This window comes from Gallus gallus, chromosome 11, assembly GCF_016699485.2.
Source record: "Gallus gallus isolate bGalGal1 chromosome 11, bGalGal1.mat.broiler.GRCg7b, whole genome shotgun sequence".
In the NCBI taxonomy this organism is placed as follows: Eukaryota; Metazoa; Chordata; class Aves; order Galliformes; family Phasianidae; genus Gallus; species Gallus gallus.
Window position 1 is genome coordinate 13,453,515 of NC_052542.1, and position 22,051 is coordinate 13,475,565.

Here is a 22,051-nt window from a genome sequence, read left to right on the forward strand (position 1 = left end):
ATTTCAGCATTTAGAGGTGACGACTGTCAGCCCTCATTTCCTAAGCCAGATGAATGAATGATGAATTTACTGTTTGTTCCTCCTCAGGTTAAGTATTTTTCAGTTAAGATAAAAACCCTGTCAAGGTCTTTAAATTGGCAGTCGTGACCTTACATGACCGACAAATAAATAAGCTGAATATATTCAACTACTTAAAAAAAAATCCAATATGTTTCCATTTAAGATGAGACACTTATGCTACAGAAACCATATTTTAAAACCTGGTATTGATTTCTGATCCCAAATTATCATTTAACTATCATGTTTCTACCACGTTGACCTTTGTCTGAATTTGGAAATTTTGGGAACTGCCTTCTCAACCCCTGAATATTTCTCATTTAGGCTTTTACTGGTTTCTACAAACCCACAATCAGCAAAGTATCAATATTACAAACTGCCATTTCGGAATGATATACAGATTTTGAAGGGCACTGGTATACACTGCTTTGCTTTCCCTACATCGGTGAGTTTCCTTCTTCAACAATCCAGAAAGTGCTTTGATGAATTCTTAAAATCTCATTTAAATCTGCATTTACACTTCCAGAAGTTGTACTCAGGAAATACTCATCCTACAATTTGAATAGTGCATTCTTCACACAATGTTCTCCTCCTCCTCAGAAAATATTTGGCCACTGAAGTTTGTATTTTCAGTTGAATTACAGAATTGCTGGTCTTTGTCTTCTTTGGTCTGACTGGTTCCCATAATTACACACACAAAACATATGTAAATATATCTATATGTGCATTTGGGGGTGGGTGTTTTTGTTTGTTTGTTTGTTTGTTTGTTGTGAAATTCCAGGATAGATAAGAAAAGCACTTTGTGATTTTTGTCTCTCAGCCATTACTGAATAGAACTGCAAGGACTGACACGTGTCAGCTTAGCTATTGGAAAACCTGATAGAAAAAAACAGATGCACAGGAACATGCTGTACAATGAGACATAAATATGAAACATAGTATGACTGTAAGGCTGAACTATTACTTGTGGTATGCAAGACAATAGGGAATTTCAAGGTTTTTTTGTTATTTAGGTTTCATCCTTCTTTCTTACTACATGCTTCAGATGTCTCTTTCAAGAAAATATTTTGGAGAAAGACTGCATTTCAAAGGAAGTGATTGCCTTGAGCACAGATGTGCTAGACCTGTCTGGACCCATGCTTGCAGCGCACTGCTCCCATCCTCTCCTGTGAATGTTGCTCAGAGGACATGTGTAACTTCAACTTTCTGGATGCAGCATATTGATTTGCATCCAGAAATGCAGTTGAAAACCTGGCTTGCTTGGGTCACCACACAAATGTCTAGCAAAACTATGACTACAAAACTAAGTACAAGCTCTGCTAATCTGTCTTTCTGGTCATGGTAGAACAGTAATAAATACATCTACAAAAACTTGTATTTGGTGCCCACTTGAAAAATTCCTGTATTTACTCATGCAGTTTATTCAGTTTCTCAGTCCTTGCAGTGTATGTTTTTACAAGGACTTCCACTGAATTCTGCTGGAGAAAATCTAATCCAGAAAATAACTATTAAATTGGTGTTGAATATAACATAATTAAAAATAAAGGAAAAACATTTAAACTACAGGAGAAAATTGAAGTCTGGACCCTGGAAAGCCTCATCTTACTGAAAATCAACTTAACTGGATAAAAATTTGCTGGCAGGATTTATTTTGTATGATTCTTTGAAAATTACCAATGAGATGAAAACAAATCTACAACATAGCATGCTTAAATGTTCCATCATTCAGCCTTCTGAACAGGTTTCTAGTATTTACTGCTAAGTGGGCTTTGTTTCACTATTACTGTCGCAAATAGATATTCACCAATGTGTGTTTTCACATAAAAGCGTGTTCTTAGTTTTCATTGGCATTCTTTGCTGCTTAGTTATTGATAAAGCATAATAATGGAGATCTCTGGACAAACAAGATTTTGCATCTTTTCCAGAATTCAGCTTGTCACTTAAATTATTTAATGAAATCTTTGTTACAGCTTATAGATATATATAATTGGGGAATACGTAACTTTAACATTTCCAGTTGTTAGAATCCCTAGTTACCAAAGTCAACGGTGTAGGCATTTCAATAAAAGTACAAGGGAAGTTTGAATAAGCTTTTTAGGAGCAATAGCCTCAAGTTAAATGCTAAATCTTAATAAAACTGTTTAGCATAATATGATAGGATGAAAATAGAAGTGGTATTTGGCATTAAGTGTTTTTTCTTTAATCTTTATTCTGTGAAGTATTTGCACAATATGCAGCCAAGTCATCTAGAGGCAATTTTTTATTCATACTTTAGCTCTACAATAATACTGTTCAATTTACTTTGTATTATGACAAATAAGATTCCTGAGAGTTCAGATTAGCATTTCATAACATTCATAAGTATGCTTGTTTCTTTGGTGTAAGGCTATTTTGGAAATGATTTGTGGACATGGAAGCATGTCTGTAACTTGTAGGCCAAAACTCTTCTTTGGACTAAAATGTTCTTAGTAACCTATGCTTTAAAAAGGGGTTGTAAATTGTGATAATAATTTGCTAAAGTACATACCTTTTTCCTATGTCAAACTGTCCATCCTAAAGTACTTTAACATATGCTCAAGGTCTGTGAGCTTCAATGGTGCTTAAATAGATGTTTAAGTACATTACGCAGTATGAATAATGGTAAGGCTCTTCAGTATTCAAAATAAAACTTTACTGAATAGCTGTGAACGTTTAACTAATCCTTGAAGAATATATTTCATATCACAGTCTATATTTGCTTTGGTTCTAAGTTTAAAGGAACAAAGCTGTGTAATGGAAACAGGATGCAGAGTTCTTGGTTAACCACTCCTTCTAAACTTGTGCAGAGAGCAGTGTTCATTTACAGTGTTACATGACGGGACAAAGAACCACCAACCACTGCCTCAGAGTGAGTACAGCCCTTATGCTCCCCAAGTACTCTCCAGGGCTGTTTGAAAGGGGTGTTTGTTAATGAGCTGGACAGGGTATTGTTGGAAGATGTGGGAAGGAATTGAATTTCTCCTGGGGAGTGCTTCTTCCTTCTCCCATAACAGGATTCATCAAAGCAGACATAACAGACAAGATATAAATGCAGGGATTTGCTAGAGCCTTCCAACAAAGCAGGGCAACCAATGTGGTGAATGATCCACTTAGGTGATCCAGTCAGAAATTGACCCTCAGATGTTCTGGTGCACTTTAACAGAAAATCTAGTAAGGCAACCCAAGGCAGTGATGTTTCCCATAACAGAAGTACTTGTGTCTCATTTTCTGCGCAACACTGTATCAAAACATCTATTACCAAATTTACTACTCAGCAAAGTCTCAACACAAAACATCTGGAAGACAGAGTAAGTGGTACAAAGTCAACTGGGAGATAAACATATATGAAATTCTTTATTCTAGATGCTATCACCAATAAAACTGAATCAACAGAAACTACCCAGGAGCCTAATGTGTGGCGCTTAGACCATCTGTGTCCCAAGGTAGATGTACAAAGGGCTACGTGCCTGCAGTTTCCAAGGTATTATTTGAAACTGTTACTTTTAAGCCCCATAGCGTAACTGAGCACTATTTTTTTGCATCGCTATATTTTATAGCACACCGTTTGTGCGATGTGCTTATAATCTCTATTACCATTGTGCAGCAATGGAGAAATAATGCTACACGCTATGTTCTATGCACCTTTCTTTTCACTGAATTTGTGACAGTTTTGTAAACTTCAAACCTTGATGAACTGCTGAAAGGCTTTTCAATCTAGCATGACTACACAATTAAGTCTGAATACTATCATGACTCAACGCTATTCTTTAATCTCTCTGAGAGCTACAGCACAGAGCTAAAGCTGTCGTTACTAATTCTGTAATAGACATCAAGGGAAGAATAAACAGAAGAAAGCTTACTTCAAAGACCAGCGTCTCATTAGTTGGTCCAGCTGCATATAGACTCTCTGGATGGTTAAAAGAGCGCTGATAATCAAAAACTGTTCCAGCAAAAGGAAACTTTCCTGGCCAGTCAATTGTCCAGTCTCCTGTTAGATAATACTTCTTACTGAGATTCCGCACTGCGAGATAGCTGTTCGAGATCTGCATTTCATGGAGGTGTATGCTGCGTGCTCCTGCTGGAATGGTGACCACAGCATAGTAGTCTGAAATAAAAGAAGGAAAGCAACATTTTTGCAATTGTTGTACAGACAGAGAAGGCTTCTCCTTCTTGAACCAATCTGAAAGATACTGAAGGCAGCTGTTCTGATCTACCAAAGTTACTCCATTTCCACAAGAAGAAACCAGTTCTGATTTTGACCCCCCTATGCAGCCTGTAATCAGAGTAACTCTGAGGTATTTCGATTCCTGGAATTTTTGTGTCACTGAAGACAAGAAGCAGCAAGTTCACCTTAGAAAAATGTAGAATAGAATAATGATGGTTTCACTGTAAATGTTTTACCATGTTTTCCCTGTATTTCCCTACAGTAGGGGAAGGTCCTACTTCAGTCATGGACAACCTTTCTGAGGTCAGAGAGCCCCTGCAAAGACCCATATAACACTGGATCACCCTGCTGTGACCCATTTGCACTCTTGAGCATTTAGAAACCTACTTCATTCTACAGTCAATTGAGACAATGCTGACAGCCTCCAGCACTCACTGCCCACAGCTCATTTTGCAAAGCAAGAGATTATTCTCCTAGCATTATATTTCTATATAACTATATCCTAAATAATTTCCTGGTACATCTCACATATCTTATGATCATCAATTAATGGACCTGCAAAATACCCATGGGGGTAAAGAGATATTTATCATCTCTATTTTACACCTGATAAACTGGGACACAGTGAGAGGATTTTATAGCAAACCTGTGACAGACCACTAAAGAAAGGTCTTCATCCTAATGACTGGCTCATCCACCGTATCAACTGGATTGCTTTCAATCAATTTAATTTGAAAATGGGCATGGAGATACTGTCCTGTTTGGCATTATGCTGTGTTTCACTTTTTATGATACACATAGTGGGAACTTCTATTGTCACATTCCAATCAGAACTGTTGATACAGTTGCACAAATCCTAAAATCTTTTTAAAAAGGAAATTCATGCACAAAAGGAAAATGTTTTAAGAAACAAGAGGAATGCCTGCAGATTAACTAACCAAGACTTATGTTCATAGCTTTCTTGTTACCAAGAAACAGGAGAAATGTGAACTCTTCTCTCACTCTCCCTGTGATTTTCAGTTCACATCTGGACTTTTAACCACTGCCCTAATGAGCAAGGAATCATATACATTACATGGGGATGCAGCAGAGCAATGAGTTGATGATCATGTGGAACAGCTTTCCTTACCATTAGCTTTGTGCTGGATCAGGTATTGGCCTTTAAAGAACTTGCATGTTGAATTATCTCCTTTACAAACTCCACAAGCATCCAATACAGCTTTGGAACCAAGTCCATGATCACACCCTACTTGCTGCAACCAAAAGACAGAAGTGAAAGACTCAGACACAAGAGATTTGAAGAAACAGCTGCATTTTCTATAAAGGAATCAATTCCCCACTTAATAAAAAAAAAAAAAAAAAAGAAAAAGAGAAAGAGAGAGAGAGACAAAAAAAGAAACAATAAAAGACATTGGGATTGTAAGAAACTCGATTTTATCTTACTTCACAAATTCCATCAATGCAAACATCATATTTATTAAGAGAACACAAGGTTCCATCCTTCACTTTGCTGGACATTGCAAAGAAGAAGTCAAAGTCTTCAGCTGTGCAGTACAATTTACATCTATCTTCCTCTGAAGGGAAAAAAACAAAAACAAAGAAGTGTTAGTAGACCTGAGGCATAGCTTGAAAACAAACAAAAAAGCAGCAGAAAGCACTTAGTTGATTCTTCCTGCATCCTAGATGACATTTAGCAGCTACAAGGATTAATTGTGTCATGACATATTAGGATCCCAAGATAGGTGGAATTACAGCCAAATAGAGTTTAAAACAATGTGTGAGTTTAATGGTCCACATACTCAGAGAATTAAGAGTTCAACACCAGTATAAAAGCAGGCATATACTCTGTTAGCTTTGCTGATGTGGCCATGATTTCAGCTCTACTTGTCCTCAGTTTCAAATTTCATTTTTTATTAAGAGAAATTGGGAATTGTAATAATTGTACTTAATGTTTATTAAAATTTTAAAAAGATAAGATTGCAGAAGTGTTCATCTGGAAGCTTGTACTGGGAACGGGTTTTCCCATAAGCAAATCACATTTCCTCTAAAAAGTCCAAGCCACTGTCAATCAAATTTCTTCTTGTTCACTGATGATACTGTATTGTGCTTATAAAGGACAGATAAATACTATGCTGGCCAATACAGTGATGCTGTTGCAATTGTTGACACAAAGCACAATTTTAATACAAATAGAGCAATACAGAATTTTCAGGAACATGAAATTAAATTTGAAACAGTATCCTTTTATTCTTTTATCCAGTTGGATTTTCAATTGTTCTTAGCACTCCACTTTCTACAGAGGCAAAGCGTCTGTAGCAGTTTTGAGAAAGAGACCATGTTTTCAAGAGTATAGTGGAGAATACTGACACAAAGTATTTACAGATTTTAGATGCATAAATTAAAAATAGCATTTAATTCCACAAAATACAAGAGATAGCTATTGATACCTAAACTTAATAAAGATCTTTTAGTAAAAGATGACTTTAGAATATGTATGTCAGTACATTATTTGTTTTTCTGATTCGTATGGGACCGTACCAGTAGAAAAGTGAGAAGTTTGGTTTATGGTTAGATTTTGAAATCTGAGAACATTCCATAGGAAAGAAGATTCTGGTATTATTACTGTGGGAACTCACATTTCCCGTGCAGAAAAATTAATGGAATTTTTGTTGTTATCTATTATTTTGGTTTTATACTAAAATATATGTAATATAAAATTAAAAGCAGCAATAGCTAGGGAGTCATGCTACGGACAAAGATTTAAATTCTCAACCGAAATGAACTCTGCGTGTTCGTACAGATGGTATCACATAAGAGGACGGATTCAACTATGCTGGAAAGCAAACATACCTCAAATAAGCCAACTGAATTTCTGTTTGCTTACATCAGGGTGATATTTGCCTAAGGAATATGGATGAATTACAGCTGATAGCTTGCTTCCTGCAATTGCCTTTGTCCATCAAAGCTGTGGCATAATTACCTTCCACTTTAGTATATGGTTTCCATTTGTAGTACCATCCCCGGAAAGGTTTGCTGTTGTATTCTGCACACTGCTGGGCACGGAAGTCCAAACTACTTGCTGGACAGGGCTGATGATTGCAAAGTTCATAAATACGACTAGAACCTTGGCAGAATTTGCCACCATACTGTGGCCTTAAAAAGAAAGAAAAGAAAAAAAAAATCATTGGCAGCACCTACTTTTTATGTGATTGGCATGTTACACACACATTAACAGAGAAAGTGAGAGGACACATTGTCTGGGGGAATCAGTATTTCTTACACAAAGCATTAATTTTCATAGTTGCTAGAACCCATCAAAGCAGTTGCCATGAATTATCTTCTTGGATCACTGCAAACTCAGCAAAGATGCAAACCTCTAGAGGTGAACAGTGTTTTCGCTAATTAAAATTTATAGGACTATTTGTATTGGCTGATTTCAATCTTTTTATACAGTTATCCTTACTCTGCTGTAACGCAAATGAACATGTGCAAAAATTGCCTATCACAATAGGAGTTAGTAAAGGATAACACAAAACTGATCAAATGAGAACAAAATAATCACATTTGGTTGTTTTTATTTTATTTCTTGGTAAATCACTTTTTAAAAGCTTGGTTTAAAACAGTGAAGGGAAGTAGGAAACTATGCATAGTTGCCTCCTGTAGGATACCACTGATGTTTATGGATAACTTCAAATGTATCGTATCTGCTTCAACAAACCATAATTTCCCTTAGTTTGGAGAGGATGAAAATAATGCATTCTGTTACTTTGCTGGTATCTTATGCTATTAAAATAATATGTATGTGTGTGCATATTTGTTACTACTTGATCTACGCACACAGCTGTAAACCAGTGTAAAAATATAAGAACTGCACTTCTTAAAGTGACTGAAGGGTCTCATAAGCTGCTGAGAAATATACTCACTTTTTTATTCCCTCTGGATCTCCTAAGAATCCACTGATGTTATTTTTGCAGTTCCACTGCTCTCAGATATATATCTGCAAGCATTGAGCCAAGTCTTCAAAACCCCAAACTCTTAAGAACTTTGTGATACTGTACTATTTCTTGTATCAAGTAAAAAAGAAAACAACAAACCAACAACAATTTTGCAACTGCGCACATCTATACTATGATATTTAAAAATTAGGAAACATAAATACTTTGAAAATAAGCTATGATCTCTCAGTGGTTGCCATGACCATATTACGCACACAAATATTAGGGAAAAAATGAGAATAAAATATATGAGATAGTAAAAGTACTTAGACAAATTATTAGTTATTTAATAATTATTAGTAGTTAAGATAATTTTAAATATAAATACTGTTAAATACACATTTAAATATAAAATATTATATAGAGATGATAGCTAAATGTATAGTTAATTTAAAAGGTATGGGTGCAGCAAGTATAATCAGCGTTGCTTGTTTAAAAAAAAAAGCATACTATAACTGTAAACCATACCAAGTATCTCATGCACCTTCTGATTGCGGAGTAATAGGGACACAGCTTGGTGCAACAAGAATGAGAAAATCCACATGCATTTTATTTTTACACCATTTGTTTACCATAAATTTTAATTCTCATACATCTAACCCACTAACCAAGCTGGGACTTGGTTCTCACATTTTGAGTCAGCTTGGAATGTGCACAATATCCAAATTTTCCATAATTCTGAGCTACAAAACAGTTTCTCAAAGGAAGGGGGAAACACTTTTCTACTCCATTTAAAACTGAGTTGAAGCACCAGAGGAGCATGCTATGCAAGAAACACTTTAGCTGATCTTTCTTGTGGTCATCTACTAACTATGCTGATACCAGATAGTACAGCAGCAAAGGTCTTAGAAAGAGTTAGATTTTCTGTTCTAGGTGGTGGCAATTCATTCCTTGAAGGGCAGGAAGGATGTGAAACATCCATGAAGTCAGGGAGTGTTTGTGTTGACTTTGCAACTGGGGGGAGCTTGCAGTTAAGTCAGCCAAGTGTTGGGTTCTTAATCAAGTCTCTACAGATTTTCTTTCCAGCTTCAGCACATGTATGATTTTTTGACCTCTTCTACCCCAGAGAACAAATCTGCTTTAGTGTACAGAAAAGAAGCAACCTTCTTCCAAGTAAATGCCACCAAATAAATGATATAATAGAATTATTTATGGCTAGATCATATTTTCTAGCCACAGGCTTGTATTTCAGGATAGTATAAAATTCCACCAAACTAGGGAAGCACTGAAACAGGCATTATGTTCTCCAACCCCGTCACAGCAGTATTTTGATCTTACAGTACACTCTCATTACTGAAACTGCTGGTCAGAGAATCCACAGAAACATTTCCACCTTCCTTTCTTACATCATGATGTCAGGAAGTGTTATGTAATGCACAAGAATCATGAGGGCTATAAAAGCAAATTTCACAGAAAAGGCTATTCTCTACACAGATAAAATCATGCTTCTATTGGTTGATTTATACCAACAGGTCTTAGCTTCAAGGCTAACAGAAGCCTTGAGTGTAACCATGCTCATTGGTATTCCACTATAGGAGTGTAGTGCCCTGAATGCAGATGAAGTCTAAGCTTTCGTGTGTGTACCTTCCCAACTTCGGCATGTACTGGTAAAGATGCTTGCATGAATAAATGCTGATAGAACTGAGGCCTTACTGATGATAATTGGAGAAGTACTTAGGTAGGAAATGACAGCAAAAAATCTGTGTCCAAAAATGAATTGTAAAAGCAGCATAAGTACAAAGCTGCCAAACTCCACTTCATACAAGAGTCAAATATTAAAATGCTACAAGTGCAACTTAAATAAATCCTACAGTTTCTACCCTTTTCAGAATACACTTAATGAACAATGAAGGAAAATAAAATGGCCATTCACAGGAATGCAACACAGAGAGAGTCAAATCCTGGAATTAATCTGATGAAGGGAAACATTTCATACACAGGGAATTAAACTGGAATTTCTGGACTCCTATTTTTTTCCATGGTTTGTAATTATTTTAATTCAACTTCCTACTCATGGACATATTAAGACAGTATCACAAAGATGCACAATAGTTCTTTGCACATATTCAAAAGGTCTAAAATGTCTTTCACAATCGCAGATATGACTTAGGTATTCATTTACATCTCTCACTCTTTAGGTTCTTTCTTAGCAAACTGTTAACTTATTTAACATATTTGTATCTTGGAAAAGTACCTTGATTGTAAAATGTGATGTGTGAAAACCAGATCCATGAATTCACACTGGGACAATTTAGGGAAACATGGTGATTTTAGCGAATCTTCCTAGCCCTGTGTTCTACAGATGACCTCCATACGTGTTTGTTATTACAAATTAACACAGAACTGAGGTGATAATTCAGAAGCCATAACCAGAGCTGTTTGGGTATAGTTGCAATGCCCACCTTGTAATTATCAAACAAAAGGAAATTGAATTGGTTGGATATCATTTTCAAGAGGTGAATTTCACATACAAACACAGATAATGAGATTTTCATAAGCAGCAGCCCGGAGCTACATTCCTCAATGTCTTTAAGCTCTTAAGTAAGGTGTGTCACCATTGAAATCATTGGAAACCTAGAAATTTCCCTCAGTGTTCCTAAGTCAGTTGTTCTGAAAAAATGGAGTACTAATCTTAAAAAAACATGTTAGAGTCCAGTCAGTTCTTCAGAGATCCACAGCCCCTGTCATAATCTCTTATACAAACATATATTATTTATTGGCATTCTCAGAATTTTGCTATCCAAAATCTTCTGTCAGGCATTTGAACAAAACAAACATTAGCTCCTACACAAACCTGGATTAAGAAAACCGAAATAAATATCTTACGTATGAAATAATATATATATTGAAGTGTATAAACATCTGAAATGTATTTCAGAAGTTCAGAAAGAAAGGAATCATTATTCTTTGTTTATCTGTAGATTTAGAAGTGAACAATGAACAGTCAGTAGGCTATAAATCTTTCCATATGGTTTAACATTGAAAATGGATAGGATCATTTTTCTAATGATTCTACTCACATACGAAAGTTCTGTGATGTGAAATACAGTTGCCTGAATATTCATTCACTGTTATACAGTGTTGTGTAGATGGCTTTTATACAGTCCTTTAATTTAATCACTATAACTCTGAGAGAGATTTGTAGTTTATTGTCTTTGCTCTGGATAAACTGGAGTAATCGGATAAACACTACTGTAATAAAATCTAATCTTGTAGAGATACAGCCCAGTTCTGACATCTAGTCTTACTTCAGGTTTTACGGAAGTTAGAATTGACATATCACTCTGAATGCGAGTTCTAAATTCAAAATGCTACAGCAAGACACATTTCAAAAAGAACAGCTTTTGTGTTAACATCATTTGAAATCATTACTAGTAATTACAGTGAGCCAAACTGAAACATTCCAATAATGTACTTCTTTCTGCCTCATGGGGAGAGCGACATCCATACGTGCAAATTTAGCAGGAAAAACAGGGACTAAGGTAAGAAAAATATTTTGATATATGTAAGACAAAATTAAGACTCTTCAGTCTCAGCTAAATTCTTTTAAAATGAACTATCCAACTAGTTTTATGTATGAAAAACCACAGAGAAACAACAGAAAAGGTTGAGAATGCTTTGCTATGGATCTGCAAGGATGACTGACTGAGGGGAATAAAGACTGTTTTAACTAATTTACATTTTTGCATTTTCCCTTAACATAGCATACGAAGCTTGGATTTTACTGCTGTAGCACTCTGTAATAGGTAAGAGGGTCCCTTACAGCCTCATATAAACTGTGTCATGTTTTCTTTTTTTTAGTACTGTAGTTTATATGCTGTTTTTATTGTGTGCAATAACAAATTCGTATGTATATGCATGTTAAAGTTTTGTATGGAAAAGTGAAGTCTTTTTCTTTCTAGTAAGTTGCAGTAATTTGAGTACTTGGAAAAGATTTTGATCTGATAACATTTTATTTCTACCATGAAATAGTAGTGTACAGAATAGTAGTATTTGCAGCAATAAGACATTCACTAGAGGAACAAACCAGAAATGTTTTATGAGTTACCATACAATTGTATGGCTCAGCAACTTTATGACCTGTGAAACATAAAAGAATACAAAGAACATGGCAGACATACAAAGTCATCTGTCTACAACCATTTTGATACTGACTTTAAACAACTTTGATTTATTATACAAGATAGTATGATCCCATCAGGAGTCTTTTAATAGCTTATAGGAATTATTTCACTTACTCTTAAATTATTAGGTGTGAATGTGTCTGTGTGGCATTTCTCTACCGCAGCAGGTGTTTGATAAACTGCACTGTCACACAATAAATTCAGAAAGTTGGGCTGTATAGATGTTCCAGTGTTCTAGAAGTCTTCATTCAGCCACTACTTTCTACTAGCAGAACATACGCCTGTCCTTCAGCTACTGACTGGTCTTACTGGACATGGAAAAAAGGCCTGAGAAGCATTTCACACATATTATTTCTCTCAAGAAATTGACTACATTCTTTTTGTTTTCTTTTGTTCAAATAACATAAATAGTATAAAAACTATACCTTTTCATATCTATGTCTTACTTTGGATTGTTGCAGTGTCTCTCTTGATATGTGACCCCACCTCCACAAGTCCGAGTACACTGTGACCACTCAGACCAGGCAGACCAGTGGCCATTTACAGGCTTGGGTCCATGATCACCGTATTTGACACACTGTCCTCTTCGACACCACTGCCAAAAGAATGCCAAAAAATATCCCATCAGAGTTAATGGTACCTAGTAGGTGCAAAACAGAGAAAAAAAAAGGACATTTAAAAGCTCAAGTGCTTTAGCCTAGTAAATCAAATGTTTCCGGTTGAGATCTGTGAGATCTCGGTTTGACAAGAACTCTGAAGTAGGACAGTCATTAACACAGTGGTATAAATAAGCAGTGCCCTAAAACTTGTCCAAGCTCTGAGATTAAGTTCTTTGAAGTACAAGTCTTCAAAACTGTTCTTTTGCAGACTTTATTGTTGGGTAATGTTACCCAAAAAATCCATGTTAATGTCAGAACCCCAAAACCTCCCATGTTATTTAAAAATTCTGCTAAAATGTTTCCCCTTTTGTCATTCACTTACCATATTTATACCACAAGCTGTTCCTTCTGCTGCTGGCATGAATTTTGTTTCACATCTGTGACCCACTTTATGGCACCAGAGAGATTTGCAAATATCCTGAAAAGAAGAAGAAAAAATACTAATCCTTCATCACAATGTTGGGACAAAGTTCCTTTTTCTTTTTCTTATATAACTTTATAAATCCTTACCAGACTTCCAAGTTAATACATAGTAGTAAAATAAGAAACTTCCTCCTTTTGCCACCTCCCACATCCCATGAAAGTTTTCATCAAAGCTGTATTGCCTGTTCGTTTCCTTAAGCATAAGGAAATAAGCATAAGTAGGCAAGGACTTGGGTCGTATGTATTCAACTGCACTCCTTATGACTCCTGGAAAGAACAAATTTCCCTTTGAAACTGCTCTGGAATGGTGATATCCCTTAAAGGAGGCAAAAAGCCTTCAAAGCAAATTGCCAAGCCAGGTATGGTAGATAAAAACCCCTGGCCCCTGGAACCTCTGTGTTAGTTGTATGTATTTATAGTGTTACAAGAATATCGATAGGTACCTTTACAAAGCTGAGGTTGCACACTTTTGCTCTCATTCCAAATTGCCATTTACATTGGGTGTCAGCATCATACATCTGTCCTGGCAGTTTGTCAGGGTATTTATACTGTCCAGTTTGCTTAGGTTCATCAATCAGGCAGGCAGCTTGAGCTGTACTATAATGAGAATGTATAGTAATAATGACTACGATCTTTATATCAAAACAATTTGTTACAGAACAGTAAAAACACATAGTATGGTATACAGTACTTTTAACTAGCTTTATAGTCATGTACTGAAATAAGAATATCTGGTTGCAGGAGCCACAAGATCTTGACACATCTTGTTGGCAGCTTGACCTGCAAACTTTTATGGAGGCAGGAATTTCCAAGCCTTGAGACTGTTGTGACAAGAAAGAATTATGTCACTTTCTTCAGTTCTCTTTATTTGCATGTAACCAAGAACATGTTAATCTGTTCTGCTTCTTTCCTGAAGTCGGTTCCCAGAATCAGGAAACACTGGAGACAACATAGACACTGGCTCATTTCAGCATTCATTTAGTGTGGATTGACAAACAGAAGCCTGCTGCAGCTTGTGTGCTTTAGTTTGGCTGGATCCAGCTAAATGCCAAAGGTACACTATGGTCTTCTTTTTTTCCTTTGTATGTGCTTGATAAACCATACATTTGGAAGGTCACTCTATGCTGGATATATCTTCCAAGTGTAAGTCTGTTGGACCATACTGCACACTGGAGGGTTTACATGACTTTTTAATTTTAAATTTGTGTAATCTGAATATGTTGCGTCATTGAGGAAGGCAAAATCACCAGAGCTTTATTCTTTCCCGTTCACTGCTTTAAGATACTAAATTCAAGGAATTTAAGGAATTCAAGGCTTCGATCCACAGAACATAGGTGCTTGATTCTTACTTCAAGGAATTAACATCTAAAATGCCCTTATTGGATCTAGGTCTCAGTACCTGTTACACACTTCTGCGTAAGGAAGTATAGCCTACCTATGTAGGAAAAACTCAATAAAAGGAAAGTTTTACAAGAAAAGAGTGCAGTTCTGATGACATCAAATATAAACTAAAACACATCTTGTTTAAAAGCATCACTGAATAATGCTAACACTCTGGAGAAATAAATAGTGTCTCTTTTTCTTTTTACTCCAGGAGCAGCGTATGAAAAACTTAAAACTTAACTTAAAACTTAAAACTCATGACATGAGGTAGATTAAGAGAGAAACGCTAGCGAGAAAGTCCACTAATGTTAATTTACATTTTGTAATGACTTTGGTACCACCGTGTCTGTTCTTTTTTGTGTTTACTTCCTGCTAATTCTGTAACAAACCTAGCTGCTGACAGGAGTGCCTGGGAAGGAATTATATGCTAGTCATTAATGTAGGATACTCGTAGAGGGTGAAATTCATTCTTTTGAAATGAGGCAGGACAAAGGCACTTAAATACCATACCACCCATACACCTCAAAAGTCCGAGTGTGAGAGTTCAAATAGTGCACCAGTTTGAGTACAGTTTAAAAGAGGTACATTTCACACTTAAGTAATTTTTATGTCTGTTCAAAAGTTCAAGCCCAGTTAGTAAGATACATTCCCTGGCTCTGGCCCAGATGTACATCTGACCTACCTGAGAAATTTGTTGAGATACTGCCTGCTGCATACAGACCAAGAAAACACTCCATTGTTTCCTGTGAGTGTGGGAGACATAATATTTCCCTCAGCTTTTCTACAAGGATTTCCTTCCCCATCATGAATCATACCAAAGCTGAAAAAGAGCCATACATAAGAGTGAAAATGTTAATTAATCAGAAGCCAGAAACAATTTGAGGCAGGAGAAACACATTACAGGCAGCACTTCTATGACTGAAATCCACAATGTGTTTAAAATGGGCACAAACCACCACAAAAATGACAGTTATTATGAAACAAGCTCCATTTAGTAGTATTCAGATTTTACTGCCTTCAGTCTAATTAGAAAAAGATAGCAATTTTTCAAGAAAGACCCATATTGGTGATGAATAGGAACTCTGTGGTGTGAGCCCATGACAAGACAGTGGCATCTAATTACCAGTTGCAGACTACATCAGAAGATTTACATTTAACCACTTCTTGTTTTTTCATGAAATCCTGCCTGTTTGTTTTTTCATGAATTGCAAGTGTAAGTTATTAACATCTGTTTTATGGTGCATCTAAAATGAGCAGATGCATTCAGTCATGAAAGCGTTTCCCTGTGCTTTATAAAAACAACTACTGCACTTGGCCACCTTGTTGGACGTTCCATAACAAGCCAACAACTTACGGTATTTGTAGTCAACTGCCTCTTGCTACTAATGATGTCACTTTTTGAAGGAAAACTTAGAGGCAATAGAGAGAAGAAATCTACTATATCACCTTCTTCATCAATAAGCGTGTTCTGCAGATTAACAGATGATTAATTCCATGCAATATCATGGTGAAACAGAGATATTATAAGAAGTTCAAGTCAAAACTATTGTTCTTTGTCTTTGCAGTCTTAGTCAAATGAGGCAAATCAATGTCAAAATCAGGTTTATACTCTAGACACTCTATGTTCACATCTTCAAAAATGGTAAGTACTTTACAGGGAAGAAACAAAGTCAGTCAACCAACCAAAAAAATGGGCTGATGAGTTGTGCAGATAACTGTGGTATAGAAATTACTCCAGAGCCACTATTATTACTAGTTAGGGACAGCATGTTGGGCCAATTGAGGAAAACATACATAGTATATAAAGAAGCATTCAGTAGCATTAATAATAAGAAAGCAATAATAAAAGCCACATCGAAAATGATAAATGATGTGGAGCTTATGATCATAATAAACTTAATTTTCAGCTTTTGTTTCACTGCATTATATTTACTCATTGTACAGGACATCTGTGAATTTCAGTATGTTTTGAATAGAAATTTCATAATCTGTTACTTCAACATTGTAGTACATTGGCAACTTTATAAATTCAATGTATGCTTGTGCAGGGAATATCCAATTTACTGGGCTCAATCCTCTATTATAAATCATTGCAGGCTCATCAGTTACTGAATATGTTGCCATCAACTGTGGCTCCAAGCATGCTAAAATATATGGCTCATTCTACAAATGGACAAAAAGAAGTCCCAACTGAGCTAATATTTTATAATCCTTTATAAGATACAAGCTTTGTTCACATGCATTGCAGCCAAAGAATCCAGTTTTAATATCCACTGACATAATGGGCTCTGAATCCCAAAGAAAATGTTAAACTTTCAGGTAAAGACACAAAGTACTTAAATGAAACCATAAAAAGCTTGTAACAAAGAGGTGTGTAAATTTCAAAGACACACAATGAGTGAAATGAGAAAACTGCAAGAAATTTCCTGTATGCATCATCTTGTCAGACAAGGACTTTTTATCATAGTATGAGCCTTCATTAATCACCAGGGAACATCACTTGTTCTCCAACACAAACACGCAGCATAAGAGCACTCCTTAACCTGTTATATAAACATTGATCAGTAGACAGAGATCCTGAATATTCAGAATTGCACTGAAGTACCTCACACCTTTAGATGATGAAATTGAGTACTCTTCCCAAAGCTACATTCTGCATACTGTGTGATTGCTAGGATTTCCTAGCAATAGTTTTGAGGACATCTCTGTATCACAGAGACCAAGTTCTGTCATTTTACACGTCACACTAGGTAGTCTCAGGAACATGAATATGAACATAGGATAATAAAGCCAGTTTGTATCTGGGGCAGATGTTTTCCAGAATGTAAGATGCATATCATTAGACAAGAGTATAAAGGTATACCAAAGGTAATGTAAGAATCAAAAGCAGTGGTGGAAAAGAGAAAAAAATTAAATCAACACTGAAGAAAAGATATTCCAAGTGTAATCTCTCAAAGTCAGTAAGAAGAAAACAAATAAGAAGGAAGGAGATTAGTCTACCAAAGGGGGTAATTCTTGAAAAATGAGCAATGGGCATGATTCTCTCCCTAGCACTGATTGAAGGGCAGTACTGAAGGCAGTACTGAGGTCAGTGAAATTGCATTAGTGTGGCAGGAGGATCAAACCCTACGCATTTTACATATTTGGTCCTACTGAATGCATTGGCTCTGTTCCCATGGACTCCACTAGTAGCTGGATTATTCTTTAATTCCTTGTTTCCCTTCAGATGTACAGAAACTTGTGAAAGGGTCACTCATGTAGACATTAGGTCATTGTATATACTGTAGAGCATATTTGTACAATGAAAACTAAATAGTCCTGATTCAGTCATGCAGAATCAGAAGGATTCATGCCTTGAGCAAACAGCAGAATACAGTAGCACTGCTTTTGAAAGATACTATGAACAGAAAAGTGACTGTATGTCCACACTTTCTCTAAGCCTTGATTTCAGGTTTGTTCCACATAGAGTAGTGATGCTACTATACTGCCAGTGGTTAGCCAGAACTCACAGAATCATAAAATCCTTGGGGTTGGAAGGGACCTGTAGAGATCATCTAGTCCAAATGTTCTGCTAAAGCAAATTACCTAGAGTAGGTTCCACAGGAAAGCATTCATTCACTTACAAATTTTGCTATGGAAGGAGCAGGTGAGGCTCATGAAAAATAACTTACTTGTGTCCAGATTCATGAGCAATTGTAAAAGCCAGTCCAAGGCCTGTATCTTCATTAATGGTACAACTACGGTATTTGCTGCACATACCACTGATAGGTGCAAATCCTGAAGGAAGGAAATAGTAGAAAAGGTTGTTCCTCTACAGAATACTAAATACTAAATAAATCATCTGCACTGATCTTAATAAGCCATTCTATCGTGGTGCGTAAAGATGCAAGATGGTTTTCTTCTTCACCAGATTTATTATGGAAAAATTAAAGCAGGCTTTTATTTGACAACAAAGGAGATCCTGTGTAAGAAGTTAATGCAAATCAAACCTAACCATCCTAAATGCGCGTTATTATTAAAGATTATTCTTTGCCCCTACATGTGTTTACTGTTCCCAAATAGGGTGGAATCTCATTCAAAAAGGGCAAGTAGTCACAATATAAAATGTAAAATATAAAATATAAAAAATACAAGAAGGTCAAATCAAATCAGAATGGCTCATAAACATTTTCCAAATCCCAAGTGTGCCTCTGGAGGTGATAATTCAGAAGAATGTCTTCAGATAGTTTAGTTTGCCATTTTTGCTGATGCAATATTAGAAATCTTTCTTTTCTAGGTACTCCAAAGATAACTACGCAGTATTAATACTGCTCTTTCCTGTTCAGCAAGTCTAACGTTATATGCAAAAAATGACCTTTCTTATTTTAAGACACTTCAGTCTCTACAAATGCAGATGTTGCTGTTGATATCCAGAAGTTTTCATATCATACCTAAAGTATCACAGGGCTCATTTTTCCAAGAGCAGATATCAAAACCTGTAAGCAAGATGGCATGGTCATGGCGCTTTCCATTCTTCCCAACCAGAGCAGATTGCCATTGACAAAAGCTATTCAGTGACTGGTCTGCATGGTGGTTAATCAGTAATCCACTCTGTAGGTGTTTCAAAGATACAGAAATAAAATGCTTGCATAAGTAATTGAGAAAGATGACTGAAGGAAGAAGAGTTAGTCAGGGAAAAGGGATTTTATTTTATTTTATTTTATTTTTGTATTTTTTCTATAAAGACTTGTGCATTCCTATATTTACTGTTTGTGAGGATCAGATGATGAATGAATGTATTAGAATTATAGAATAAAACTGAAGCATTCCCTAGCCACATAGATATTTTCAGTCAACGGTTGGAAATGCAGCATACAAATACATTTGATTCCCAATAAAGCTGAATACTGAAACATTTTCAACCTTGTGATTAATATGTGTGATACTTCTCTGGATGACAAATATTATCCAGGTAGATGAATCCCTCACAAATTTCTTTTCATCAGAAAGGTTTTTTCTTCTTCTCTTTCAGGACCATTGCCAAAACAGTCAGCTCCATTCCCACTTCTGCTGTATGCTGTCTACATTGTGGGACTTCTGACTCCTTCCTCCTGATTATCACACTGGAGAGCTTAGTTCAAAACCTTTCTATGTATTTAAATAATTCTTAATTAGACTTCTCTTTACAGCTCTAGGGAAATGCAGGGAACTGTTAAGATCTTAAGTTTCTAAAGGTCATTTAAATGAAAATGAAGATTTAGTATTAAAAAAAAAAAAAGGAAAAACAGTGGAATGTAGAAAACATGCTTTTTGAGGTTTTTGTTATTTCAGTTTTCTTCTTACATTTTATGTCATAACAGACCTCTAATGAAAGTTCACATCCATAACATGGGAATATCCAGTACTCCCTGTGAACAGTATGAAACAGAATATACACCACAAAAATTCTGACTCAACTTACAGGCTCTTGTTCCAAAAGAAGGAGGCTCACAACAATAATGTTTATGTCACTTCCAATTGTTCCATCTTTAAACAGGCTAGAAACCTGCAATGATTATTGAAGAAGAAACATTAACTACATATATAAAAAATCTTTTTAAAGTAGACTAGACATATGTATTGAGTTATCACATTCGGCTTCAATTTTCAGTACATTAATGAAATTATATACCTTGTAGGATTAATCCAAACCCAGAATTATGCCCCAAACCACTCAATTTATTCAAAAAGCTTGAAAACCTTCTACTGATTCCAATGGGCTTTGTTCTGTCCTTGTTCTGTTGTATCAAGTGTAATCAATTTCAAGTTCTGCAGTACAAAACTAAAGAACAAAGCCACAAAGGAAAACATATTTCTAGATAAATTATATTATTTTTCTCAAAATAAATTTGGAGTTTCTCTTTTTTTTTTAGGTTTCAAGGAGTGACATCAAACTAAACAGAGTAAGACTTCCCATATTAAATACAAGTTTTTATTTCAGCATGTCTGACTCCTTTGTACTATGCAATACACAGTATAGAATTTAACATTTTAAAATATTTTCCAAACATTTATGTTCTTTACACTACAGTAATGTTGCTAGAACTGTGATAATCTAAAAACCTATTTTTAAAAAGCTTTTTGACCTAAGTAATACACTAGATGAGACCTGAAGAAGAGCTTTTGTAAGGTGTGCATGCTCTTTTTGGTATCACAATTTGTCTAATGAAAAATATGAGTCTGGCATGACAATATTCCACAGGAATAACGTCATAACATATTTCAAGTACATCAGATCTTACCATGTTCATAACTGTTAAAATATATGTTGTTACATTTTCCTTGCCATGTTTCTCCACCATTTTTTTATCTGCCACAACAAGAGTTTCAACATTTAGACTTCCATTTTTCTGAATTTTAGCAGATGATCTCCTGAACCTAGCAGAAGTTCCATATTCATCTGAACGAATATATGTCTCTTCTGTGGGTGGCTTAGGTGCATCTAAAAGGAAATAAAACTCAGTTTGGGGAAGGGTTCAGAGCATTTGTGTGCAGTTTTCATCAGATAAGGAAATAACAAAGATTTAGAGCCTTAGATTATTTTTACAGTATGTAATACTTATGGGTAGGAAGCTCTTGTATATTTATTAAGAAGATCTGATTCCTTCTTCGGGGTAGGATGATTACAAGAAGAGAAATAAATAAGAAGACCACATATATATAGTGTAAAGTAAATAAATAATTAAATAATTAATAGAATAAAATGGTAGCATCTGTGGCAAGAAGGAAGGAAGGAAGGAAGGAAGGAAGGCAGGGAGGGAGGGAGGGAGGGAGGGAGGAAGGAAGGAAGGAAGGAAGGAAGGAAGGGAAATTTTAACAGAATACCTACATTTGTCCTGTCCAGAGGTGTTTGGGATGTGCTACTTACATAGCAGGGTTCATAAAAAACTCCACAACAGATGTCCACAACCAGTACAGAAAGGAAACGCACACCACAAAAGTACGATTCTTGTATTCCTATTTACATGTCCTGTAGACTAATCTACAAGCAGTAGAGTTTTGCTCTTGGATTAGCTTCACTGCTGCTAATAGAACTTTTTTTCTGCTAAGCAGAAATATGTTTCAAGCATGAACTACTGACTACAGTCATTTCTTATGATCTAAAACCATACAGACTGTGAGGAGGAGTTTGAAAGATGATTAACTTTTCGAGCTCTTACAAACTCCCAACACAGGAAATTTTAAAATATGGTGAGTTGGTCAAGCTGT

General features: G+C 35.8%; 1 protein-coding gene and 1 long non-coding RNA gene across 7 annotated transcripts in view; one reads left to right on the top strand and one right to left on the bottom strand.

The window, feature by feature from the left end:
- The window catches only part of LOC121111691, a 282,447-nt gene that overhangs the window by 249,255 nt on the left and 11,141 nt on the right, over positions 1 to 22,051 (top strand). For both annotated transcript variants that reach the window (XR_006931190.1, XR_006931191.1), the window contains 2 exons: positions 11,940 to 11,981; positions 14,358 to 14,495. This is a non-coding gene — a long non-coding RNA (uncharacterized LOC121111691). The remainder of the gene's footprint in view (positions 1 to 11,939; positions 11,982 to 14,357; positions 14,496 to 22,051) is intronic.
- The window catches only part of ADAMTS18 (ADAM metallopeptidase with thrombospondin type 1 motif 18), a 69,717-nt gene that overhangs the window by 18,799 nt on the left and 28,867 nt on the right, over positions 1 to 22,051 (bottom strand). For 3 of the 5 annotated variants that reach the window (XM_015292516.4, XM_015292517.4, XM_015292518.4), the window contains 12 exons: positions 21,085 to 21,284; positions 20,265 to 20,348; positions 19,255 to 19,414; positions 18,496 to 18,601; positions 15,507 to 15,644; positions 13,885 to 14,038; positions 13,341 to 13,436; positions 12,806 to 12,999; positions 7,221 to 7,393; positions 5,684 to 5,814; positions 5,370 to 5,493; positions 3,936 to 4,180 (listed from right to left, as the gene is read on the bottom strand). In XM_015292516.4, coding sequence (XP_015148002.3) covers positions 3,936 to 4,180; positions 5,370 to 5,493; positions 5,684 to 5,814; positions 7,221 to 7,393; positions 12,806 to 12,999; positions 13,341 to 13,436; positions 13,885 to 14,038; positions 15,507 to 15,644; positions 18,496 to 18,601; positions 19,255 to 19,414; positions 20,265 to 20,348; positions 21,085 to 21,284 — 1,805 coding nt within the window. The remainder of the gene's footprint in view (positions 1 to 3,935; positions 4,181 to 5,369; positions 5,494 to 5,683; positions 5,815 to 7,220; positions 7,394 to 12,805; positions 13,000 to 13,340; positions 13,437 to 13,884; positions 14,039 to 15,506; positions 15,645 to 18,495; positions 18,602 to 19,254; positions 19,415 to 20,264; positions 20,349 to 21,084; positions 21,285 to 22,051) is intronic. The other 2 variants (XM_004944253.5, XM_025154308.3) reach the window with 1 other exon arrangement.